Genomic DNA, 25,213 nt, shown 5'->3' on the forward strand with positions numbered 1-25,213 from the left:
GGGGGGGGGGGGGGGACAGTCGTCTCCATGGAACGTACATGGAAGCGATTGAAGACGGTTCTTTGGGCAGAATGACGTGGGGTCTGACGAGCGAGCTCTGCCAAGCCAGGGAGCGAGCTCACGGCTCCCCGTCAATCCGCCCGAAAAACCTTCCAAATATTCAACATTATTTACATCCACAGGTTCAAATATGTATGGAAGTATTCCTCTGTCTTCCTGATCAACTGGTACTGCTATTTCTTCATCAGATGAGGATAAATCTGAGAAATCAGCACCAGGGATAATGGTGTCCCATGTAATCAAGCGTTTGGAACCCCACTAACACATCCGCGCACATAGGTCATGAATCGTGAAAATGGCGACGCACCTGAAAATTCATAATTTTCGATAATCTTCTCAAAACACTATGAAATGAGGTTTTATCATCACATTATAAAGATACAGTACATATTACATGGCCTATTGGATATATTGTTACTCCAAACCTCCAAAATTTTCCTTTAACCAGAACCACAGTACGTTATTCAGCCAGTAGTTAACACGACAGCATATTTGATTGACAGGTGAAGGGCTTGACTCAGCAGACACGCCCACACAGTTTTGCAGCTTGATGTAAAGTTTATCATTTCAGAACCTTATGTTATATACATAGCTTTTTTTTTCCTTCATTAAAATTTTGCAGGCTTTTTAAAAACACTTTCCTCTGCAATGTGTCAAATTTCCAAGACATTTATTGACCTCCTTAGTGCGTTAATGAATTCATACCACTGTGTCTCACAATGTCCTTTTTTTTTTTTTTTTTTTAAGTGCAATTTTTATAAACAGAGCTAAGATTTTTCTTATTCATCTGTTACTTTATTGTTCTACATTTCAATGCCAATGTTCAGTATTTTTTTGGAACTAAATGTTAAAAATGGCTGCTTATGCTGTTCTAATACTGTCATAAAAAAGATAGTATGGTTTATTGTTATAGTTTTGTGGAAAATGTATCGTCCTAAAAGCTTTGCCAATGTGACAGGCCTACATGTGCACTAATCCCTTTTTTATTTTTGTACATCTAAATCAAAAGATTGGTGTATTGTGAGTCAAACTCATCAGCATTGTTTGCATCCTTGATGTAGATTTTTTTTGTATAATTAAATGCATGTTCATCTTATTAAAATTGTTTCAGATTTTCACAAAACCAGTGTTTTACTCCTAAAGAAAATCCATAATCTAAATATTTTCACCTTTTTCGCCCCACAGAATTGAGAAAAAATAGACGCAAACATTGAACACAAACACTGAATGGGCACAGGTTTCCACCCCCTGGAGTCGATCATCAATACGTCCCATCCCCTTGGACTCGATCAATACATCCCATCTCACTTTGGAACACCATAGCATTTGAAGAATCCGTGTGTGGCCGAATGGAAGAAAAATCAGGAACGCCTCTGAGATCAGAACAGTTCTATCAGACTGCCCCACTTTGTTGCAACATGATCGATCATAGCAGTTCATCTTGCGGGATTTTGTTGTTATAACATTGTCAGTGCTCTTTTTGTTTGTGTGTGTGTGTCTGTGGTTTCTTAATGAAATTAAATACTTTTTTTTTTTTTTTTTGTAACTTACCGTTTGTCTCCTCTGTTTATAAACAGGCCAGCAGATCTTACACGCTGATCTTTACTCACTGTACTTTTACAGTACCAAGTGTTTGATTGTGTCAAAGTAGAACTTGTTTCCTGTTTGATACAAATTTCCACCCCCAAGATAAATTGTTCATAACGTGGAAATGAAGGATGTTTCTGTCTTAAGAAATAAAGAAATGGTCAATTGGTGTTCTATTTCACAAGTATCAAAGGATCTACAGGTATGTTGAAAAATAGAATATTTAGGGAAAGTCAATTTATTAAAAAAAAAACAAAACTGAAATGTATTAGTTCACCTCAAACAAAGCAAAATAATTCAAGCCAATTTGTTTAAATTTTGGTGATTATGGCATCCAGAAAAATAAAACATCCAGTATTTTATAATATTAGAATATTTCATCTGACCAACCAAAGATCTTAAACAGAAATGAAGACTTTCTGAAAAGTGTATTATAGTATTATGGCCCCAGTACATTGTTGAACCTGCTGTAGCTTTAATAACAAGGTGGTGCGGCATGGAGTTCATCAGCCTTTGGCACAGATCAGGTGTTATGTTAATCCAAGTTGCTTTGATATTGGCTTTCAGGTGAGCTGCATTTTGGGAGTTTTGTTACGTCATCTTACCTGCTAAAAACACATAAATTTGGTTAGAGCATGTTTCATGTTCTCCCTGTGCCTGTGTGGTTTTCTTCGGCCACTCGGGTTTCCTCCCACATCGCCAAAACATGCATAAATTGGAGACTTAATTGATTCTGAGTGCCCAGCGAGTGGCTGGCAATCAGTTCTGGGTGTACCCTGCCTCCTGCCCTAAGATTGCTGGAATAGGCTCCAACACTCCTGCGACCCTTGTGAGGATAGGTGGCTCAGACAATGCATGGATGGTTCCGTCATTTTTCTCCAGACCTGTTTCATTATTTTCTGTCATTTATCGATCTTCCATTCTGCTTAGGGGCCCGGGCGCGCTGGAGCCTATCACATGGGGCGAACATGCAATCTGTTTATCCATCCATTTTCTTAGCCACTTATCCTCACGAGGGCTGTGGGAGTGTTAGAGGCTATCCCACCTATCAGCCAGGAGGCAGGGTACACCCTGAACTGGTTGCCAACCAATTGAAGGGCACATAGACACAAACAACCGCATTCACAATCACACTTAGGGGCAATTTAGTGTCCAATAAATGTTTTCAGGTTTTTTGGGATGTGGGGGGAAACCAGAGTGCCCGGAGAGACCCCATGCAGGCACAGGGAAAACATGCAAACTCCACACAGGCGGGGCCAGGATCGAACCTTGGGCCTCAGAACTCTGAGGCCAATACTTTACAGCTGCTCCACCATGCTGCCAACCTAATGTTTTTATTTTTTATCATGTAAGCACAATTCAAAAACAGTCTGATTATCATTGTTTAATTTTCATATTTTTTTAAATTTATTCTTAATTTTATCAGATTCAATTTATTTCTGTGACCGCTATGGATTTTTCCTTTATTAACGGTGGGAACAACAATTCTGTCCTCTGTCCACTGTAAGTATACACTATACTATATAGTCAATATAAAAAGGTAACGACCCTGTTAAAATGCTTGGTTTTGGCTTGGACAGTTACATGCGTCTAAAAAAAATAAATAAGAAAAGCAGTAGCACCGTAATTAAACTGGTTAGAGCATCTGCCTCACAGTTCTGAGGACCGGGCATCAATTCCAACCTCCCTGCCTCGTGCCCGATGATAGCTGGTATTGGCTCCAGCACTCCTACGATCTTTGTAAAGATCAGTGGCTCACAAAATGGATGGATATCAAGAAAAGACTACTAGAACAGCTAAAGGAGTTTGAATGTTTTTTGGTTAATAACAGCTGCAAACTTGTGAAACCACATTAGCTCACCTTTCTATAGTGGTTATTATTATCAGTACTTATCTAGCCCATCACCCAAGTGTTTTCCATCATTTTGTAATTGCAAATGTTGAGTTTAAACATGATATATGTGTAAAAAGTGTGTTTCAATTTGTTCAAATGCATTTTAACCATAGGGAAATGGTATATACTATTGATATTTAAAAAAATAAAACATCACATCATGAGCCATCTGGAACATAACTCCAGATTGAATGGCAATCAACATTTGCAGTATTTAGTGTTATTTATGGGTGTCTAAACAGCCATTATTCTGTGGTTTGAATGACAACAAATGGCTCCACAGCACACCTGATGAAATCACAAATTTAGATGTTATAGTGTGAATGTACAAATTTCAATTCCAATCAAGTTGCAGCATTATGTAAAATGTTAATAAAACAGACTATAATGAATATAATAATTTCAACCTATTTTCAACTAAATACAAATGCAAGATATTTCATGTTCAAACTGATTAGTTTTTTGCAACTATTTTCTCATTTTAAATTTGATGCCTGCAACATGTTCCAAATAAGCCCTGACAGGGGCATCAAAAGAGTGGGAAAGTTGAGGAATGCTAAAAAAAACAAACATCTATTTGGAACATTTGCAACAGCTTTCAATGAGAATTAAAAATGCAGACCATATTGCCTGTGAAGATAGAGGTACAATAAAACAAGCCGTGATGGTTTTGACAATGAACAGCTTTTCAATCTGTGTTCTCTCTGCTCTGCATTCTGTAGGGAACAAAGAGTTGGGTTAGAGCAAGCCTGACACGCTGTTCTCTGCTTTCTGCGGAGTATCACGACCGTTTACCTGAGCCTCATGGCGTTTCATGAAATCCTCTGTATCTCTGATTGCTTTGGATGGACGTCAGATCTTCTTTATAGGTTCCTTCATAGAGATCAGACTGGCGTTTCATATAGCTCTCACTTTCGTCTCTGTGGAAAAAGAATGATGATTCACTGTCTCACAGTCACCCAAGTGCCACAATGAGATCATCTGGTGCTTTCAGATGCTAGATTTACACACAGTTAAAATGATTTTAATTTCCCCAGTGAAACCTACCCAAGACGTTTGCCCATGATGGTCTGAAGGAACTTCCTTGCAGAGATTTGGCCCAACACTTTCCTATAACTGTTTGTAAAGATGGCATCGGCATGGCGACCAAAGCTAAAATAAGACAAGGGATATTAAAAAAAAACAAACAAAAGAATGATTTTCTATACATACTGTAAATCAGTGGTCACCAATCTTTTTTCTTTTTAAGCAAAGCAAAGTTTTCCAAGTGACAGAAAAGATTAAGACAAGAGAGTTAAATAACCAATTACGGGAAATGAAGGCAACAATTGAAAGCACTTGGCTGTGAAGAAAGCAGACCATGATATAACTCGTACAATGACATATTGGATTCAAATGTTGTATGGGTCAGTCAGGAGGGACAGGACAGACACAGGAAACAAAGCATTGCAGGACAATGTTTGTGTATCCGGCTTGGGCAGTGGCAGGGGCTGTGTAAATTAGATACACCCGTAGAACCAGAGTGCAAGGGGATAGCCAAGATATTTGCATCATTATAATGAAACGAGTGAGTAGCCCCACAGTCAGCGAACAAGTCCCAGGGGTGTGTCTGCAGACATTCCAAGTGAATTGACACCATTTCGCATGCACAATAGCCATCAGAAGTGTCATGTAATTGCTGTGCCTGCACTGCAGGGGATGAGGACCGCATCACACCCAGTCGAGAAGCAGCTCGAGGGGTCCACCCAAGAGCCGCCTTGTTGATGGGACAACCCCCACACCGAGCGATCCAGGGTGGTCTACTGCCCCCACAGACCCATCTGGCCACCCAGAGGAGGCCACAGCGACCCAACGCCACCACCCAGCCAACAACCACCGCTGCCTCTATTTCCAGAAAAGTGAAACACCCTCCACCAACCCGCTCAGCCTGAAGATGAGTCAGTGTCCCCTGATTGGTGGAAAGGTGTGAAGATAGGGACACCTGACAAGAGAATGAAAAGGGAGGCAACCCGGAGAGCATCCACAGGACATGAGAGGGGAGCCCCCACACCAGGCACCCATCCAGCCAGAGGGGCCCTTCCCCAGGGGCATTGCTATGATCCTAGTGGGAACCCACCCCAACCCTGTTGCTATGACTGCCATGTCCCCAAATGGAAGTTATTGGTGTTACTAACCGAGAAGTGGCCCATGAGTTGTGTGCTGCATTTGGAGTGACCCGTGAGGATCGGGCGGGGTTGCTGTGCACTGCTTCCCTCACTCGAGCTCCTCCTACCTAAAACCCGATGCCCTCCAGAGATAGGTATACAGTGAAGAAATTAAGTATTTGAACACTCCCACTTGGAAATCATGGAGGGGTCTGAAATTTTCATTGTTGGTGCATGTCCACTGTGAGAGAGATAATCTAAAAAGAAAAATCCAGAAATCACAATGTATGATTTTTTTCAACAATTTATTTGTCTAATACAGCTCCAAATACGTATTTGAATACCTGTCTATCAGCGATTAATTCTGACCCTCAAACTCTTGTTAGTCCACCTTTAAAAGTCCACTTCCACTCCATATTTGTGCGATACAGCTGCAAATAAATATTTGAACAACTGTCTATCAGCTAGAATTCTGACCCTAAAAAATTGCCAAGCAGCTTGGTAAAAAAAGGTCCACTGTTGGAGCAATTATTAGAAAATGGAAGAAGCTAAACATGACGGTCAATCTCAATCGGAGTGGAGCCCCATGCAATATATCACCTCGTGGGCTCTCGCTGATCCTTAGAAATGTGAGGGATCAGCCCAGGACTACACGACAGGACTTGGTCAATGACCTGAAAAGAGCTGGGACCACCGTTTCCAAGGTGACTGTTGGTAATACACAAAGACATTATGGTTTGAAATCATGCATGACGGAACGTTCCCCTGCTTAAACTAGCACATGTCAAGTCCCATCTTAAGTTTTCGAATGACCATTTGGATGATACAGGGGAGTCATGGTTTTATGGTCAGATGAGACCAAAATGGAAGTTTTTGGTCATAATTCCACTAACTGTGTTTGAAGGTAAATGAATGATGAGTTCCAAGAAAACCATCGCTACTGTGAAGCATGGGGGTGGTAGCATCATGTTTTGGGGATGTTTTTCCACTCGTGGGACAGGACAACTGCACTGTATTAAGGAGAGGATGACCACGGCCATGTATTGTGAGATTTTGGGGAACAACCCCTTTCCCTCAGTCAGAGTATTGAAGATAGGTCATGGCTGGGTCTTTCAACATGACAGTGACCCAAAGCACACACCCAGGAAAACCAAGGAGTGGCTCCGTAAGAAGCATATCGAGGTTCTGGCGTGGCCTAGCCAGTCTCCAGACCTAAACCCAATAGAAAATCTTAGGAGGGAGCTTTCTCAGCGACAGCCCAGAAACCTGTCTGATCTAGAGAAGATCTGTGTGGAGGAGTGGGCTAAAATCCCTCCTGCAGTGTGTGCAAACCTGGTGAACAACTACGGGAAACGTTTGTCCTCTGTAATTGCAAACAAAGGCTACTGGACCAAATATTAAAATTGTTCAAATACTTATTTGCAGCTGTATCACACAAATAAAAAATTTAAATTAAAAAAAATCATACATTGTGATTTCTGGATTTTTCTTTTTAGATTATCTCTCACAGTGGATGTGCACCTTCGATCAAAGTTTCAGACCAATGATTTCTAAGTGGGACAACTTGCAATATATAGAGATGAAAGTGGACTTTCGTGAAAATTTCTGAAAATAAAAATGCGAGCACGAGGGAGGTCCGGGGGCACGCCTCCCTGGGATTTTTTTTTTTAATGCATGGCTGTGGTGCATTCTGGTGATATCTGTGAACAAAATTCAGACAAAAATTGAAAGTAAAATTTCTGAGTCCTGACCAAAAAAATAAATAAAATTGGGCAGAAGTTCCATGGGCCAAGCCCAGATTTTTTTTGCCCCCCATCTCCCTATCACTGGATAGCACAAAATCACATTTGTCATTAAAATATGCTTAAAAATATCTTACCTCAAGACAAATGAATTAAGTGAACTATTCAGTAAAAAGACATCTAAAATTGCCATTTCCCCCACATTATACATATTATATTATAGATATAGAATATACACAAAAATATATCCTAGAATTTCTACATCGTACAGCAAAACATGTTAAAGGAGTTGATCTGTAGTCTTCTTCTTCTTTTCCTTTCGGCTTGTCCCGTTAGGGGTCGCCACAGCGTGTCATCTTTTGCCATCTTAGCCTATCTCCTGCATCTTCCTCTCTAACCCCAACTGCCCTCATGTCTGCCCTCACCACATCCATCAACCTTCTCTTTGGTCTTCCTCTCGCTCTTTTGCCTGGGAGCTCCATCCTCAGCATCCTTCTACCAATATACTCACTCTCTCGCCTCTGAACGTGTCCAAACCATCGAAGTCTGCTCTCTCGAATCTTGTCTCCAAAACATCCAGCTTTGGCTGTCCCTCTAATGAGCTCATTTCTAATCCTATCCAACCTGGTCACTCCGAGCGAGAACCTCAACATCTTCATTTCTGCCACCTCCAGTTCAGCTTCCTGTTGTTTCTTCAGTGCCACCGTCTCTAATCCGTACATCATGGCCGGCCTCACCACTGTTTTGTAAACTTTGCCCTTCATCCTAGCAGACACTCTTCTGTCACAGAACACACCAGACACCTTTTATCAGCTGTTCCAACCTGCTTAGACCAGTTTCTTCACTTCCTAACCACACTCACCATTGTTCTGGATTGTTGACCCTAAATATTTGAAGTCGTCCACCCTCACTATCTCTTCTCCCTGTAGCCTCACTCTTCCCCCTCTACTTTTCTCATTCACGCACATATATTCTGTTTTACTTCGGCTAATCTTCATTCCTCTCCTTTCCAGTGCATGTCTCCATCTTTCCAATTGTTCCTCTGCATGCTCCCTGCTTTCACTGCATATGACAATATCATCTGCGAACATCATGGTCCAAGGGGATTCCAGTCTAACCTCATCTGTCAGCCTATCCATTACCACTGGAAACAGGAAGGGGCTCAGAGCTGATCCCTGATGCAGTCCCACCTCCACCTTAAATTCCTCTGTCACACCTAAGGCACACCTCACCATTGTTCTGCTGCCATCATACATGTCCTGTACTATTTTAACATACTTCTCTGCCACACCAGACTTACGCATGCAGTACCACAGTTCCTCTCTTGGTACTCTGTCATAGGCTTTCTCTAGATCCACAAAGACACAATGTAGCTCCTTCTGACCTTCTCTGTACTTTTCCACGAGCATCCTCAAGGCAAATAATGCATCTGTGGTACTCTTTCTAGGCATGAAACCATACTGTTGCTCGCAGATACTTACTTCTGTCCTGAGTCTAGCCTCCACTACTCTTTCCCATAACTTCATTGTGTGGCTCATCAACTTTATTCCTCTATAGTTCCCACAGGTCTGAAGATCCCCTTTGTTCTTAAAAATGGGAACTAGAACACTTTTCCTCCATTCTTCAGGCATCTTTTCGCCCGCTAGTATTCTGTTGAATAAGTTGGTCAAAAACTCCACAGCCATCTCTCCAAATTGCTTCCATACCTCTACCGGTATGTCATCAGGACCAACTGCCTTTCCATTTTTCATCCTTTGTAGTGCCTTTCTGACTTCCCCCTTAGTAATCATTTCCACTTCCTGGTCCTTCACTCTTGCCTCTTCAACTCTTCCTTCTCTCTCATTTTCTTCATTCATCAACTTCTCAAAGTATTCTTTCCATCTATTTAGCACACTACCGGCACCAGTCAACACATTTCCATCTCTATCCTTAATCACCCTTACCTGCTGCACATCCTTCCCATCTCTATCCCTCTGTCTGGCCAACCTGTAGAGATCCTTTTCTCCTTCTTTCGTGTCCAACCTGGTGTACATGTCTTCATATGCCTCTTGTTTAGCCTTTGCCACCTCTACCTTTGCCCTACGTCGCATCTCGATGTACTCCTTTCGCCTCTCCTCAGTCCTCTCAGTATCCCACTTCTTCTTCGCTAATCTCTTTCCTTGTATGACTCCCTGTATTTTGGGGTTCCACCACCAAGTCTCCTTCTCCCCTTTCCTACCAGATGACACACCAAGTACTCTCCTGCCTGTCTCTCTGATCACCTTGGCTGTCGTCGTCCAGTCTTCCGGGAGCTTCGGTTGTCCATCGAGAGCCTGTCTCACCTCTTTCCGGAAGGCCGCACAACATTCTTCCTTTCTCAGCTTCCACCACATGGTTCTCTGCTCTACCTTTGTCTTCTTAATCTTCCTACCCACCACCAGAATCATCCTACATACTACCATCCTATGCTGTCGAGCTACACACTCCCCTACCACTACTTTACAGTCAGTAACCTCCTTCAGATTACATCGTCTGCACAAAATATAATCTACCTGCGTGGTTCTACCTCCGCTCTTGTAGGTCACTATATGTTCCTCCCTCTTCTGGAAATAAGTGTTCACTACAGCCATCTCCATCCTTTTTGCAAAGTCCACCACCATCTGCCCTTCAAGTTCCTTTCCTGGATGCCGTACTTACCCATCACTTCTTCATCGCCCCTGTTTCCTTTACCAATATGTCAATTACAATCTGCACCAATCACAAACTCTCTCGCTGTCTGGGATGCTCAGAACTACTTCATCTAGTTCCTTCCAGAATTTCTCTTTCAACTCTAGATCACATCCTACCTGTGGTGCATAGCCGCTAACCACATTATACATAACACCCTCAATTTCAAATTTTAGTCTCATCACTCGATCTGATACTCTTTTCACCTCCAAGACATTCTTAGCCAGCTCTTCCTTTAAAATAACCCCTACTCCATTTCTCTTCCCATCTACTCCGTGGTAGAATAATTTAAACCCTGCTCCCAAACTTCTAGTCTTACTACCTTTCCACCTGCTCTCTTGGATGCACAGAATATCAACCTTTCTCCTAATCATCATGTCAACCAACTCCTGTGCTTTTCCTGTCATAGTCCCAACATTCAAAGTCCCTACACTCAGTTGTAGGCTCTGTGCATTCCTCTTTTTCTTCTGACGCTGGATCCGGTTTCCTCCTCTTCTTTGTCTTCGACCCACAGTAGCTGAATTTCCACCGACGCCCTGCAGGTTAGCAGTGCCGGGGGCGGGCGTTGTTAACCCGGGCCACGACCGATCCGGTATGGGATTCTTTAGATGAACGCTCATATTTGTTTGGCACAGTTTTTACGCCGGATGCCCTTCCTGACGCAACCCTCTGCATTTATCCGGGCTTGGGACCGGCCTACAGATTGCACTGGTTTGTGCCCCCATAGGGCTGCATTAAAGGAGTTGATCTGTAGTAATTACTATTAACGTTTAAGTCTCAAACTTGTCACTATCTTTGATACACATTCCTGTCGGCAATCGTGACGTATTGTTGTGGGGGGGCGGGGGGGCACGCACCACGGGACAACCGTAAATAGGACGCCGGCCACCTGAATCAAGCTACGAGGAAATGTTTTTTTTTTTTTTTTTTTTACACCGTCACACTGCCTCGCGATCGACGCAAAGATCACCCCTGCCTGGTGTAACTGAATTTCCTTTGACATGACTCATGATGTTGATGACTTTCGACGTAAATGCACTCGCATAACGTGAAGCAGTTCTCAACATGCGCTTTCGTACATGCTCAGTACGGTTAACTTGCATTTCCTACTTCCGGGTGAATACCGGTTGTTTTGGAGCAGGCTTGTTTAGTTAACATCATTTATGAAATAAACACATAAATTAATGTCAAGACCACACAAAATAAGCGACATCTTGAGAGAATGCGAGGGGAGGGGCGTTACTCTTACTAGTGTTAGTGCCTCAACATGGCTACGCTCGTGAAAGCAAAACAACGAACTCAAACGCATGTTCGTTCAATGTTGTCAACTAATAACCGGATTAATTTTAGGTAATTTCCCCTCAATTTTCCGGAGCAATTTTCATGAAAATTTAAAAATCCGGAATTCCGGGAAAATCCGGAGGACTTTCATCACTGAATATAGCAGGGTGTTCAAATACTTATTTTCTTCACTGTATGTTGTGTCTTGGAAGAAAGGGGATGAGTTTGTGTAATGCATTAAAATCTTTGGGGGCAGGCAGGGTGGAGGAGCAGGGCATCTAGACCGGGAAGCTGAGAGCTACTTCTTGGGTACTGATTAATGCGTGGGTCTACGGCTTGCAAAATAGTTTTTAAATTCTATTTGCTGCAGCTGTCTGTATGCCTCGTCCTCATCATCTCTTCATTAAACATCAGTAAAAAGCAAGATGAGGCTTTGAAATGACATCTTTTATTCGTACAAAATGTTGCTTCTCGCTTCGATGCGCTTTGTTTGAAAAGTAGGTGAGTATTGGTTAAACCCCACCTCTTTCCATTTTGTGTGCGTGGGGCAGTAGATTCATAATGTTTTTAGTGGAATGAATTTTTTTGCTTTCCTATTACATTTGTGAATCATTTTTTTCCTGTTCTAGTACTTTTGTTCACCAATACATTTGGTGTTTCTTAAAAAATAATGTTATTTTCAAAGTTATGTTTCATATCAACATGAGATTACCTTGAAGTAAAAAATCTTAACGGCTGCTCTCTCGTCTCATAATCAGGAAAGCTGAATGTTTTCCGTCCACAGCAAAAATGGAGGAATTGACCTCGCTGTTCGTACTGTATGTTGCAAGTGGAGTGTGGAATTACACTGACCGTAGGTCAGTTCTGTCTTGGGCAGAACTTTCGCCATCCACCTGCTCCGGATTCTTTCGAGAAGATGTCATCAGGATCGATGTGTCCCTTTGGCCAAACCCGAAGAATACCAATAAGCTAATAGTAATTAATTTACTGCATTCAATTGTAAAACGATTTCCCCAAGATTCTATTGTATGGATTGTAAATTTTTTTTAATGATGTAGATATTTGATCAAGAATATTTCACAAACTAATCTTGCACTTCAAAAGGATTACACACATTTCAATTAATTGCAAGATTAAAGTGCAAGTACAGTATGACCCCATTAACATAACAATTGCAAAGGGTGCAGCTCCGACATGCATGGGGTCAAAAAAACAAAACAAAACCATCATTCGCTACAAGAGCTCGGCAAACGTTGCATCTTTGTACTTCTTGGATCTTTGCAACTAAAACAAGATGCTGTCTTCGTTAATCTCGGGAACTTTGAAATTAAAATACACATGAATTAAAATGACAAACAAGCCATGTACTGACGTAAAATGAATTTAAAACTTCCACAATGACACTCTATCCTGAGGGAGATGTGTAGATAGTAGTTAGACAGTACTGCAGTTATATTTGTAGTAGCGCTTACCTGATGGAGGGATATAGTGGGGAGCCTGCTGCAGATATAAACAGGCAATAAAACAGCAGCAGTGTTGCTTTGGTCATCATAAAGGCTGTCCTGGAGAAGAATGGACAGCAGTAGAAATTCAATTGGAGAAAAATGCCAAAACCCCAGCCACAACATCTCTGCAATGTGAAATTTACAGAGGCAACAATGGGTGGATAGACATTTACAGATGCATTCTATTATTATGTACAGTATGTTTATGCTCACTTACCTAAATATTGGATGTGATTTCGGAGAATCCTTGCAGTTCCTCTTTATGCTTTACTACCTGCTTACTTTAGCTCTCATTACCCCAAACTACTGGAACACAAGTGATGGTTTTCCCTGCATCCATGGTCAGTTTATACTCAACCTCCCAGTCACACCCACATCACACATGATCACTCCCCCTTCTTGACTTTACATGCGCATACTCTGAGTCTCATTGTCACACTAACTTTTCAAATAAATTATGTTGATCTAGCAACAGCATCGAAACTTTTTCTTTAATTAATTCAGATTGTGGTCAATGCAAAGGGCACTATGGAAAATGGTTCATAATTACAATTGGAGCAGTGCACATTAGGGTGCACAGTGCATTGGTGTACCTTGGAAAATAAAAGCTGCAATGAAAAGAAATTGTATAGGTGTATAATAGATATAAAAATGATACCTTTATATAAGTAGTAGTTGAAGTAGTTGCCTCCTATTCATCATACATCCCATATTAACTGTATTCTCTCCAGTGGATCTCAATAGGTAGAAAAATAGATATCCATCCATGGGATTGAACCCTGGACCTCAGAACTATGAGGCCAATGCATTACAGCTGCCCCACCGTTTCACCCAACATTAACTAGACACTCTAAATTGCCCTTAGGTGTGATTGTGAGTGCGTCTTTCCTGTCGCCATGTGCCCTGCGATTGACTGGCAACCAGTCAGGGTGTACCCTGGCCTATGACAGCCGGGATTGGTGACGGCACTGCCGCGACCCTTGTGTGGATAAGCGGCCCAGAAAATGGAAGGATGGATGGAAAATATAGTAAACCATTTCAACGCTGCAATTTTGCTCAAAGATAGGCCGTGGATGTATTTTGAGAAATGTCTAGTATTACCAAAATACCAAAAAGGGATCGTGGTCCTTTGTCACCTTGGGTAGTTGGGGAAAATAAAAACTTGCTAAGGTACTTTACAGTACTGCATTTGTTTCACTCAACGGACCGTATTTATAGGCGGACCGCATAGGGAACCCTTTTTCTGACGGACTGCTAGACTAAGAGAGCGTTCCTTATTATGTTTTTCCGTATTCGTTTAAATTTTCCGGAGAAGATGTAGTTAAGTCCTTGAAAATATACCATTATTCAAGAAATTACATTTTTGAAAAATTTGTTGAAAGGTAAAAAAAAAAAAAAAAAAAAAAAACAAAAACATTATCCCTCCGAAAAAGACTTCCCTTTGTATGTGGCATTTTTGACAGATAGTTATTTCCGGATATGCCTGACGATGCGTTCAAATAGTGGATTGTGCTCTTGATGTGTGGACAACTTCTACTTGGTTTAGGGACATTCTTTAGCTCATGCTAGATGCAGTGTGACTAACTGCTTATGTGATCATATTCAATGTTTGCGATTTTCACGAGTGCAACGAATAAGCCAGTCCTCTAAACATGAAACAATTTAGGAGTTTAATTCAGTTGTTTCCCTCTCCCAAATTACTGCGTCTACCTGTTAAGTGTTTTCAAGGTAGGTTGTTCTGTTATTCAAGCAGCAGTGGAGTTAGTGCCAGTGGAAAGCGGCGAGCTTCGGATCATTTCAAGACTCAAATATCTTCGGGTCCAACTTTTAATGACTTCATCCAAGGACTCCCTGCTAATAACTCGTGTACTTCAGGCATTGAGGTGGAATACAAACACGATTATTTTTCAACTGAATTGGACCCGCGACATTTTCGAAAGGGTAAATTGAAATATTCACGGCAGTTTTCCATCTTAACGTTACTCTGGAGGATTTGAGAGAGCTGTAAACCAATCTTTTGTCTTGGTACAGTCTATTTTGAAACGTATGGGTGTCAAATGAATGTCAATGATACGGATATTGCCTGGTCCATATTGCAGAGGAGTGGATATCAGCGCACGACACATTTACGCGAGGTATAAGACGTGATTGTGTTTGTTCAACAACAACAACACCTAATAGCTTAATAACAACAATGTTCGTTTTGTATCGTCTTTATCTGCAGGCAGATGTGGTACTTCTTGTAACATGCTCCATCAGGTACTCTTTAGAAAATTGGAGTTCCTAGAAATGTTTGTAAATCATGCTCATTTGTAGCTTTTTCCATTTCATTTATGCTTTTTTTTTTCTTTTTTAACAGAGAAAAAGCTGAACAAACAATCTGGAATAGACTTCAGGAACTGACAGCCATGAAGAATAAGCGCCTTAAGAGTCGGACACCACTGAAAATTGGCATTTTAGGTACAGTCATAATTTTTTGTATTCACACTATTATGTTTGATCATTTGTGGGGTACAGTTCGTGCTTCCTGTTAGTGGCCCTGCATATTCGTGGACTTTGCTCTCTACAAGTTTTTAAAAAAATTATTATAGACCATATTTTCATGATCGTACAGGTCCTAAATTCTTGCCACATTAGAAGGCGCTGTAGCACCGAAGAAAAGGAGTCGGAGGCGGGGTGTTGAACACAGGAGCAAACCTCGTTTTTAATGCAGACATCAACAGTGAACCCATTTCGGCGGGAACTCTCTAACAAACTAACACTGGAAGTGTAACCACCAATAACGTCGGTGCGGAACCTCATAACCTATCTCAAGGTCCCGTAGGTGAATTATGTAAACCACCACACAAGCCCCCCCAGAATTCACCTACAGTCAAAATCCCTGTGCTGTGGAGGGACAATGGCCTTACCCCGGCGGGTGTGCACTGCAAGGGCCAAGAGGGGCCTGGGCCGCACAGTCCATTGAATCAAGGGGCCAGGACCCTGACGGGGTCGAGGGCACCCCAGCAGGTGTAGAGAGGCGGGGAAAAGGGGGCCGCCCCCGGTGCAGGGGGAGGCCCAACCCCAAAGGACGAGGAGATCACTCCTTCCTTGGGGGTGCACCTGAGGGCGAGCATGACCCACGGAAGCTTATCCAACCAGTTGTCGTCCGTCAAGCTGGTGCGCAGGGCTACTTTCATGGAGCGGTGTAACCGCTCACAGAGACCGTTCGCTTGGGGGAGATAGGCGGTAGTGTGGTGCAGCTTGACCCCCAAACTCTCTACGACTGCGTTCCAGAGTTCGGAGGTAAACTGAGAGCCACGGTCGGACGGGGTCCAAGGTGGCCGACCCGTGGTCCGCCTGCCAGCAACGCCAACTGCGTACACTACGGACATCGCCGGCAAATCCAATGTGGTCGCGGACTGCCTCTCCACGGCGGTCGTCGGCACTATGCATCTGGGTGTTGACTACTCCCGTTTGACCGGACCAGGCCTCAGACCACGGGGTGCAGACCTGGGTCGAGTCGTGCGTGGCCTGTCAGCGTGCTAAGGTGCATCGCCACGCAAAAGCCCTCCTGGAGTCCTTCGCTGTCCCGAGAGGAGGTCCGACCACGTCAACATTGACTTGGTGGGCCCGCTTCCTCCTTCGCACGGTTTCACCTACTTGCTCACCATGGTGGACAGGAGGACCCGCTGGGCCGAAGCTGTTCCCCTCTCCTCGATGACGTCGTTGTGGATCTTGAGAAAGTCCATGACAGAGTACCAAGAGAGGAACTGTGGTACTTCATGCGTAAGTCTGGTGAAGTGGAGAAATATGTCTATGTATCAGATTGAGTGATGAGGCTGAAATTTGAAATTGGAGGTGTTATGCATAATGTGATTAGTGGCTAAGCCCCACAGGTAGGATGAGACCTAGAGGTGAAAGAGAAATGCAGGAAGGAACTAGTTTAAGAAGTTCTAAGCATCCCAGACAGAGAGAGAGTTGCGATTGGTGCAGATTGTAATGGACATGTTGGTGAAGGAAACGGGGGCGATGAAGAAGTGATTGGTAAGTACGGCATCCAGGAAAGGTACTTTGAGGGACAGATTGTGGTGGACTTTGCAAAAAGGATGGACATGCCAGTAGTGAACACTTTTTTTCCGAAGAGTCAGGAACATAGCGTGACCTACAAGAGTGGAGGTAGACGCACACAGGTGGATTATATTTTTTGCAGGTGATGTAATCTGAAGGAGGTTACTGACTGTAAAGTAGTGGTAGGGGAGAGTGTAGCTCGACAGCATAGAATGGTGGTATGCAGGATGAGTCTGGTGGTGGGAAGGAAGATTAAGAAGACAAAATTAGACAAGAAAACCATGTGGTAGAAGCTGAGAAAGGAATAATGTTGTGCGGCCTTTCGGAAAGAGGTGAGACAGGCTCTCAATGGACATGAGAAGCTCCTGGAAGACTGGACTACTACAGCCAAGGTAATCAGAGAGACAGGCAGGAGAGTACTTGGTGTGTCTTTTGGTAGGAAAGGGGAGAAGGAGACATGGTGGTGGAACCCCAAAATACAAGGAGTCATACAAGGAAAGAGATTAGCGAAGAAGAAGTGGGATACTGAGAGGACTGAGGAGAGGCGAAAGGAGTACATCGAGATGCGACGTAGGGCAAAGATAGAGGTGGCAAAGGCTAAACAAGAGGCATATGAAGACATGTACACCAGGTTGGACACGAAAGAAGGAGAAAAGGATCTCTACAGGTTGGCCAGACAGAGGGATAGAGATGGGAAGGATGTGCAGCAGGTTATGGTGATTAAGGATAGAGATGGAAATGTGTTGACTGGTGCCAGTACTGTGCTTAATAGATGGAAAGAATACTTTGAGAAGTTGATGAATGAAGAAAATGAGAGAGAAGGAAGAGTTGAAGATGCAAGTGTGAAGGACCAGGAAGTGGCAATGATTACTAAGGGCGAAGTCAGAAAGGCACTACAAAGGATGAAAAATGGAAAGGCAGTTGGTCCTGATGATATACCGGTAGAGGTATGGAAGCAATTTGGAGAGATGGCTGTGGAGTTTTTGACCGACTTATTCAACAGAATACTAGCGGGCGAAAAGATGCCTGAAGAATGGAGGAAAAGTGTTCTAGTTCCCATTTTTAAGAACAAAGGTGATGTTCAGAGCTGTGGGAACTATAGAGGAATAAAGTTGATGAGCCACACAATGAAGTTATGGGAAAGAGTAGTGGAGGCTAGACTCGGGACAGAAGTAAGCATCTGCGAGCTACAGTATGGTTTTATGCCTAGAAAGAGTACCACAGATGCATTCTTTGCCTTGAGGATGATAGTGGAAAAGTACAGAGAAGGTCAGAAGGAGCTACATTGTGTCTTTGTGGATCTAGACAAAGCCTATGACAGAGTACCAAGAGAGGAACTGTGGTACTGCATGCGTAAGTCTGGTGTGGCAGAGAAGTATGTTAAAATAGTACAGGACATGTATGATGGCAGCAGAACATTGGTGAGGTGTGCCTTAGGTGTGACAGAGGAATTTAAGGTGGAGGTGGGACTGCACCAAGGAACAACTCTGAGCCCCTTCCTGTTTGCAGTGGTAATGGATAGGCTGACAGATGAGGTTAGACTGGAATCCCCTTGGACCATGATGTTCGCAGATGATATTGTGATATGCAGTGAAAGCAGGGAGCAGGTAGAGGAACAATTAAAAAGATGGATGCACCCACTGGAAAGGAGAGGAATGAAGATTAGCCGAAGTAAAACAGAATATATGTGCATGAATGAGAGGGGCGGTGGGGGAAAAGTGAAGCTCCAGGGAGAAGAGATAACAAGGGTGGACGACTTCAAATACTTGGGGTCAACAATCAAGAGCAATGATGAGTGTGGTAAGGAAGTGAAGAAACGGGTCCAAGCAGGTTGGAACAGCTAGCGAAAGGTGTCTGGTGTGTTATGTGACAAAAGAGTCTCTGCTAGGATGAAGGGCAAAGTTTACAAAACAGTGGTGAGGCCGTCTATGATGTACGGATTAGAGACTGTGGCACTGAAGAAACAACAGGAAGCAGAACTGGAGGTGGCAGAAATGAAGATGTTGAGGTTCTCGCTCGGAGTGACCAGGTTGGATAGGATTAGAAATGAGCTCATTAGAGGGACAGCCAAAGTTGGATGTTTTGCTGACAAGGTTCGAGAGAGCAGACTTCGATGGTTTGGACATGTTCAGAGGCGAGAGAGTGAATATATTGGTGGTAGGGTGCTGAGGATGGAGCTGCCAGGCAAAAGGGCAAGAGGAAGACCAAAGTAAAGGTTTATGGATGTGGTGAGGGAAGACATGAGGGCAGTTGGGGTTAGTGAGGAAGATGCAGGAGATAGGCTAAGATGGCAAAAGATGACACGCTGTGGCGACCCCTAACGGGACAAGCCGAAAGGAAAAGAAGAAGAAGAGTCCGATTTAGCTTAGCTCGCTAGCCACCAACAAAGGGACACGTTTGTGCAGTCAGGTCTTCGCAAAGTATCGCTCAACACAGATCAAGTGTGTCAATCATTCACACGTAGCCATGTTCTGCAATCGAAGAACTGCTAATTCATTTATATGAGACATGTATTGAAAATCAAAAATAGGGCTTACCTTCGTGCAAACATCTGTTCCGGTTGATTTTAGATGGATTCAGTTGATCATGCGGTCTTCCACAAAGTTTGATCCTTCGTGCAAACATATCTGTTCCGGTTGATTTTAAATGGATTCAGTTGATCATGCGGTCTTCCACAAAGTTTGATACATCAAAGATATTTTTCGTACTCTGTCTTCGGTTTTGGAAAGGGTATAAATTGAACTCCACCAACTGGCCTATCAGGATACCTGTCGTCACTATTACAAAGGCCGTGACTACACCTCTTAACCATATCTATTGTTAAGGATCCCCAAGACGTGATAAAACGCAAACATAAGCTCTACTGAACCATGCGACTTTGTCTGAGGTTATGGCGGACGACAACAAGGGGCGTGGTTTAGGCACATCTCTGGCCCCTGATTGGTCAGCAACGCGGCCCACGCAATTTCTACGGAGGGGTCAATTCCTTTTCCAGCATGATTGAGCACCTTGCCATAAGGCAAAAGTGATAACTTCGTGGCTCAGAGAGAAACACTGACATTTTGGGTCCATGGCTAGGAAACTCCCCAGACCTTAATCCTATTGAGAATTTGTGATCAACCCTCAAGAGGTGGGCAGACAACCAAAAACCGGCACATCCCTGAAAAATTCCAAGCATTGATTATGCAAAAACGGGCTGCCATCAGTCAAGATATGGCCCAGAGGTTAATTGACAGCATATCAGGGCAAATTGGTCAGAGGTCTTGAAAAGAAGGGTCAACGCTGCAAATCGTGACTGCATAAATTTCATTTAATTGTCAATAAAAGCCCTTGACACTGATGAAATCCTTGTAATTATACTTCAGTATATCATAGTAACATCTAGCAAAACCATCTAAAAACACTGAAGCAGCAAATCTTATGAAAATCAATGCTTTTGTCATTCTCAAAACCTTTGGCCGTGGCTGTATACATCAAAAGTGTGGCAGAGCTTTTATTCCTAAAATTTACATCACATATTGTTGTAAGCCACTGTAAGACTTTGGATAGTTTGAACATTAACGTTGTGCTTCAATGTAAGAAAATATAAACAACGATTCAATAAAATGGTCATCTGTCTTGGACATCTATCCATCTATGTGCTGCTTATCGTCATAAAAACTTTAATAAAGATTTCGCCTGAATAAATATTTGAAATCAGATCATTCCAAGTGATGAATAGCAAATGTATTGTACTTAATGGTCTCTTCTTCTTCTTCTTTTCCTTTCGGCTTGTCCCGTTAGGGGTCGCCACAGCGTGTCATCTTTTGCCATCTTAGCCTATCTCCTGCATCTTCCTCTCGAACCCCAACTGCCCTCATGTCTTCCCTCACCACATCCATAAACCTTCTCTTTGGTCTTCCTCTCGCTCTTTTGCCTGGGAGCGCCATCCTCAGCATCCTTCTACCAATATACTCACTCTCTCGCCTCTGAACATGTCCAAACCATCGAAGTCTGCTCTCTCGAATCTTGTCTCCAAAACATCCAGCTTTGGCTGTCCCTCTAATGAGCTCATTTCTAATCCTATCCAACCTGGTCACTCCGAGCGAGAACCTCAACATCTTCATTTCTGCCACCTCCAGTTCAGCTTCCTGTTGTTTCTTCAGTGCCACCGTCTCTAATCCGTACATCATGGCCGGCCTCACCACTGTTTTGTAAACTTTGCCCTTCATCCAAGCAGACACTCTTCTGTCACATAACACACCAGACACCTTTCGCCAGCTGTTCCAACCTGCTTGGACCCGTTTCTTCACTTCCTGACCACACTCTCCATTGCTCTGTATTGTTGACCCCAAGTATTTGAAGTCGTCCACCCTCGCTATCTCTTCTCCCTGTAGCCTCACTCTTCCCCCTCTACTTTTCTCATTCACGCACATATATTCTGTTTTACTTCGGCTAATCTTCATTCCTCTCCTTTCCAGTGCATGTCTCCATCTTTCCAATTGTTCCTCTGCGTGCTCCCTGCTTTCACTGCATATGACAATATCATCTGCGAACATCATGGTCCAAGGGGATTCCAGTCTAACCTCATCTGTCAGCCTATCCATTACCACTGCAAACAGGAAGGGGCTCAGAGCTGATCCCTGATGCAGTCCCACCTCCACCTTAAATTCCTCTGTCACACCTAAGGCACACCTCACCATTGTTCTGCTGCCATCATACATGTCCTGTACTATTTTAACATACTTCTCTGCCACACCAGACTTACGCATGCAGTACCACAGTTCCTCTCTTGGTACTCTGTCATAGGCTTTCTCTAGATCCACAAAGACACAATGTAGCTCCTTCTGACCTTCTCTGTACTTTTCCACGAGCATCCTCAAGGCAAATAATGCATCTGTGGTACTCTTTCTAGGCATGAAACCATACTGTTGCTCGCAGATACTTACTTCTGTCCTGAGTCTAGCCTCCACTACTCTTTCCCATAACTTCATTGTGTGGCTCATCAACTTTATTCCTCTATAGTTCCCACAGCTCTGAACATCCCCTTTGTTCTTAAAAATGGGAACTAGAACACTTTTCCTCCATTCTTCAGGCATCTTTTCGCCCGCTAGTATTCTGTTGAATAAGTTGGTCAAAAACTCCACAGCCATCTCTCCAAATTGCTTCCATACCTCTACCGGTATGTCATCAGGACCAACTGCCTTTCCATTTTTCATCTTTTGTAGTGCCTTTCTGACTTCCCCCTTAGTAATCATTTCCACTTCCTGGTCCTTCACTCTTGCCTCTTCAACTCTTCCTTCTCTCTCATTTTCTTCATTCATCAACTTCTCAAAGTATTCTTTCCATCTATTTAGTACACTACCGGCACCAGTCAACACATTTCCATCTCTATCCTTAATCACCCTTACCTGCTGCACATCCTTCCCATCTCTATCCCTCTGTCTGGCCAACCTGTAGAGATCGTTTTCTCCTTCTTTCGTGTCCAACCTGGTGTACATGTCTTCATATGCCTCTTGTTTAGCCTTTGCCACCTCTACCTTTGCCCTACGTCGCATCTCGATGTACTCCTTTCGCCTCTCCTCAGTCCTCTCAGTATCCCACTTCTTCTTCGCTAATCTCTTTCCTTGTATGACTCCCTGTATTTTGGGGTTCCACCACCAAGTCTCCTTCTCCCCTTTCCTACCAGATGACACACCAAGTACTCTCCTGCCTGTCTCTCTGATCACCTTGGCTGTCGTCGTCCAGTCTTCCGGGAGCTTCGGTTGTCCATCGAGAGCCTGTCTCACCTCTTTCCGGAAGGCCGCACGACATTCTTCCTTTCTCAGCTTCCACCACATGGTTCTCTGCTCTACCTTTGTCTTCTTAATCTTCCTACCCACCACCAGAATCATCCTACATACTACCATCCTATGCTGTCGAGCTACACTCTCCCCTACCACTACTTTACAGTCAGTAACCTCCTTCAGATTACATCGTCTGCACAAAATATAATCCACCTGCGTGGTTCTACCTCCGCTCTTGTAGGTCACTATATGTTCCTCCCTCTTCTGGAATAAGTGTTCACTACAGCCATCTCCATCCTTTTTGCAAAGTCCACCACCATCTGCCCTTCAAAGTTCCTTTCCTGGATGCCGTACTTACCCATCACTTCTTCATCGCCCCTGTTTCCTTTACCAATATGTCCATTACAATCTGCACCAATCACAACTCTCTCGCTGTCTGGGATGCTCAGAACTACTTCATCTAGTTCCTTCCAGAATTTCTCTTTCAACTCTAGGTCACATCCTACCTGTGGTGCATAGCCGCTAACCACATTATACATAACACCCTCAATTTCAAATTTTAGTCTCATCACTCGATCTGATACTCTTTTTACCTCCAAGACATTCTTAGCCAGCTCTTCTTCTTTAAATAACGCCTACTACTCCATTTCTCTTCCCATCTACTCCGTGGTAGAATAATTTAAACCCTGCTCCCAAACTTCTAGCCTTACTACCTTTCCACCTGCTCTCTTGGATGCACAGAATATCAAGCTTTCTCCTAAACATCATGTCAACCAACTCCTGTGCTTTTCCTGTCATAGTCCCAACATTCAAAGTCCCTACACTCAGTTGTAGGCTCTGTGCATTCCTCTTTTTCTTCTGACGCTGGATCCGGTTTCCTCCTCTTCTTTGTCTTCGACCCACAGTAGCTGAATTTCCACCGACGCCCTGTAGGTTAGCAGTGCCGGGGGCGGGCTTTGTTAACCCGGGCCACGACCGATCCGGTATGGGATTCTTTAGATGAACGCTCATATTTGTTTGGCACAGTTTTTACGCCGGATGCCCTTCCTGACGCAACCCTCTGCATTTATCCGGGCTTGGGACCGGCCTACAGATTGCACTGGTTTGTGCCCCCATAGGGCTGCATTTTGTACTTAATGGTCAAGTGTCATGAAATGGATGATTTTTAGTTATTAATGAAAAAAACGTCAGCCAATATGGTTCCATGCATTTTTTTCACCACAAAACATTATTTTGACGTATACAGCTTTTTGTAACTCCCGCCATGAAAATCCTCTCAAGGGATTTGTTTTTGAGAAGAAGCTGGAAGTGACGTAAAGGACAGCGGTGCCCCCAAGTGGACTCGTTTGTTTGCATTAGTTTTACCTCCGGGAAGGTAGCTCGTTGTTCCTTCGTGTTAGCCAAAATGCCGGGTCATTGCATTGCTGGACATTGCTTGAACACTTGGGAGAATGGAATTACCCTTCATAAGTTTGAAAGAGACCCGGTTCGTTGTGAAAAATGGATTGCACGGGTGTAGGAGGCGAGAACTTTGTGGGTTCCAAATCACAGGTAGGTGTGTATTGAGCTACTAAAAAAAATAATAGTTTGGGGCGGACCACATAATCGGTCTCTCATAATGTAACAAAAGATCCGCGTATGAAATATGTCGATGTACGCGTTGGACGGCGTTGGGCTTCTGTGCGGACAGCGGCGAATCTGAAGAACCTAGCCAACAATGTCTCACTCAACCTCGTGCGCGTAGTAATGTGCCCCGTCTCGATAGTTTTTATCATGTACTGTGGTGGCTGTGAACAACCCTCAAAAAGCGGCACGCCTCAGCTCCATTATATGCCACCACGGCGCCGAAAATGAGCCACACCGGCTGAGGCGCTGCCTTCGGCGGTCACAGCTTCTGCAAAGGCTGCGCGTCGGGCTTTGCGGACGGGGGCGGCTCTGAAAAACCCAGCCAAGAATGCGTCAGTCAGCTGCGTGCGCGCAGTAAAACGCCCCGGCTAACTGTGTTGTTCATCGTACTGCGACTCCGTCATAAGCCACACTGGCCGGCTGCGATGAGCTGCGATGGCTCATCTCCGCCGTGGAAGTGGATCGGACGGGGATGGGGTTTGGCCGTGATCGCAGATCATCTGAATATGGCTTGAAACAATACTGTAATATTCCCCTGAGGGCTCGAAACAATAGTGTAATATTTCCGCGGTAACTTCACTCGGTTGTGTGGTGTTGTCTTTTTCGAAAAGAGGTTCCGTGTCATAAGGGACGTGTTCGTCTCCCATTAGTTAGGGTGCACCGCGTGTTTTCATTGGCGAATGTCCGAGTGATGTCACTTACAGAGGATGCAGCCAATATGGCGACCACTTCGATATCGTAGAATGACACTTCTGCAACTTTGCACATGGATGACGCGCTCTCCGCTCACATTTATTTTTTTGTATGGACATTGAAGTGAATAATGTTATGTGTATTTTTCATTACAATATCT

At 43.6% G+C, this 25,213-nt stretch overlaps 3 protein-coding genes across 9 annotated transcripts in view; 2 read left to right on the forward strand and 1 right to left on the reverse strand.

Moving 5' to 3' along the window:
- The window catches only part of rpn2 (ribophorin II), a 36,687-nt gene extending 34,864 nt beyond the window's left edge, over positions 1 to 1,823 (forward strand). For both annotated transcript variants that reach the window (XM_061831519.1, XM_061831517.1), the window contains exon 17: positions 1,246 to 1,823. In XM_061831519.1, the coding sequence (XP_061687503.1) occupies positions 1,246 to 1,261 (16 nt within the window). In that variant the 3' untranslated portion in view covers positions 1,262 to 1,823. The remainder of the gene's footprint in view (positions 1 to 1,245) is intronic.
- Positions 1,562 to 14,099, reverse strand: ghrh (growth hormone releasing hormone). Of its 2 annotated transcripts, none has more exons than XM_061831522.1 (6): positions 13,578 to 14,099; positions 12,887 to 12,976; positions 12,267 to 12,353; positions 4,589 to 4,693; positions 4,337 to 4,461; positions 1,562 to 4,257 (listed from the first exon to the last, which is right to left on the reverse strand). In XM_061831522.1, the coding sequence occupies exons 2-5, from the start codon at positions 12,964 to 12,966 to the stop codon at positions 4,344 to 4,346; spliced, it is 390 nt and encodes a 129-aa protein (XP_061687506.1). In that variant the 5' UTR covers positions 12,967 to 12,976; positions 13,578 to 14,099; the 3' UTR covers positions 1,562 to 4,257; positions 4,337 to 4,343. The 2 variants fall into 2 exon arrangements, with proteins under 2 accessions (XP_061687506.1, XP_061687507.1); XM_061831523.1 differs by lacking the exon at positions 13,578 to 14,099 and adding an exon at positions 13,137 to 13,308.
- A 46-nt stretch (positions 14,100 to 14,145) lies between these two features.
- cdk5rap1 (CDK5 regulatory subunit associated protein 1) overlaps positions 14,146 to 25,213 on the forward strand; it is a 33,060-nt gene continuing 21,992 nt past the window's right edge. For 3 of the 5 annotated variants that reach the window (XR_009796711.1, XR_009796712.1, XM_061831520.1), the window contains exons 1-4: positions 14,146 to 14,860; positions 14,951 to 15,054; positions 15,144 to 15,178; positions 15,279 to 15,379. Coding sequence is in view for 1 of the 5 variants with exons in the window: in XM_061831520.1 (XP_061687504.1) it covers positions 14,572 to 14,860; positions 14,951 to 15,054; positions 15,144 to 15,178; positions 15,279 to 15,379 (529 nt within the window). In the remaining 4 variants the exon portion in view is untranslated. The remainder of the gene's footprint in view (positions 14,861 to 14,950; positions 15,055 to 15,143; positions 15,179 to 15,278; positions 15,380 to 25,213) is intronic. The other 2 variants (XR_009796714.1, XR_009796713.1) reach the window with 2 other exon arrangements.

This window comes from Syngnathoides biaculeatus, chromosome 10 (genome assembly GCF_019802595.1).
Source record: "Syngnathoides biaculeatus isolate LvHL_M chromosome 10, ASM1980259v1, whole genome shotgun sequence".
Taxonomy (NCBI): Eukaryota; Metazoa; Chordata; class Actinopteri; order Syngnathiformes; family Syngnathidae; genus Syngnathoides; species Syngnathoides biaculeatus.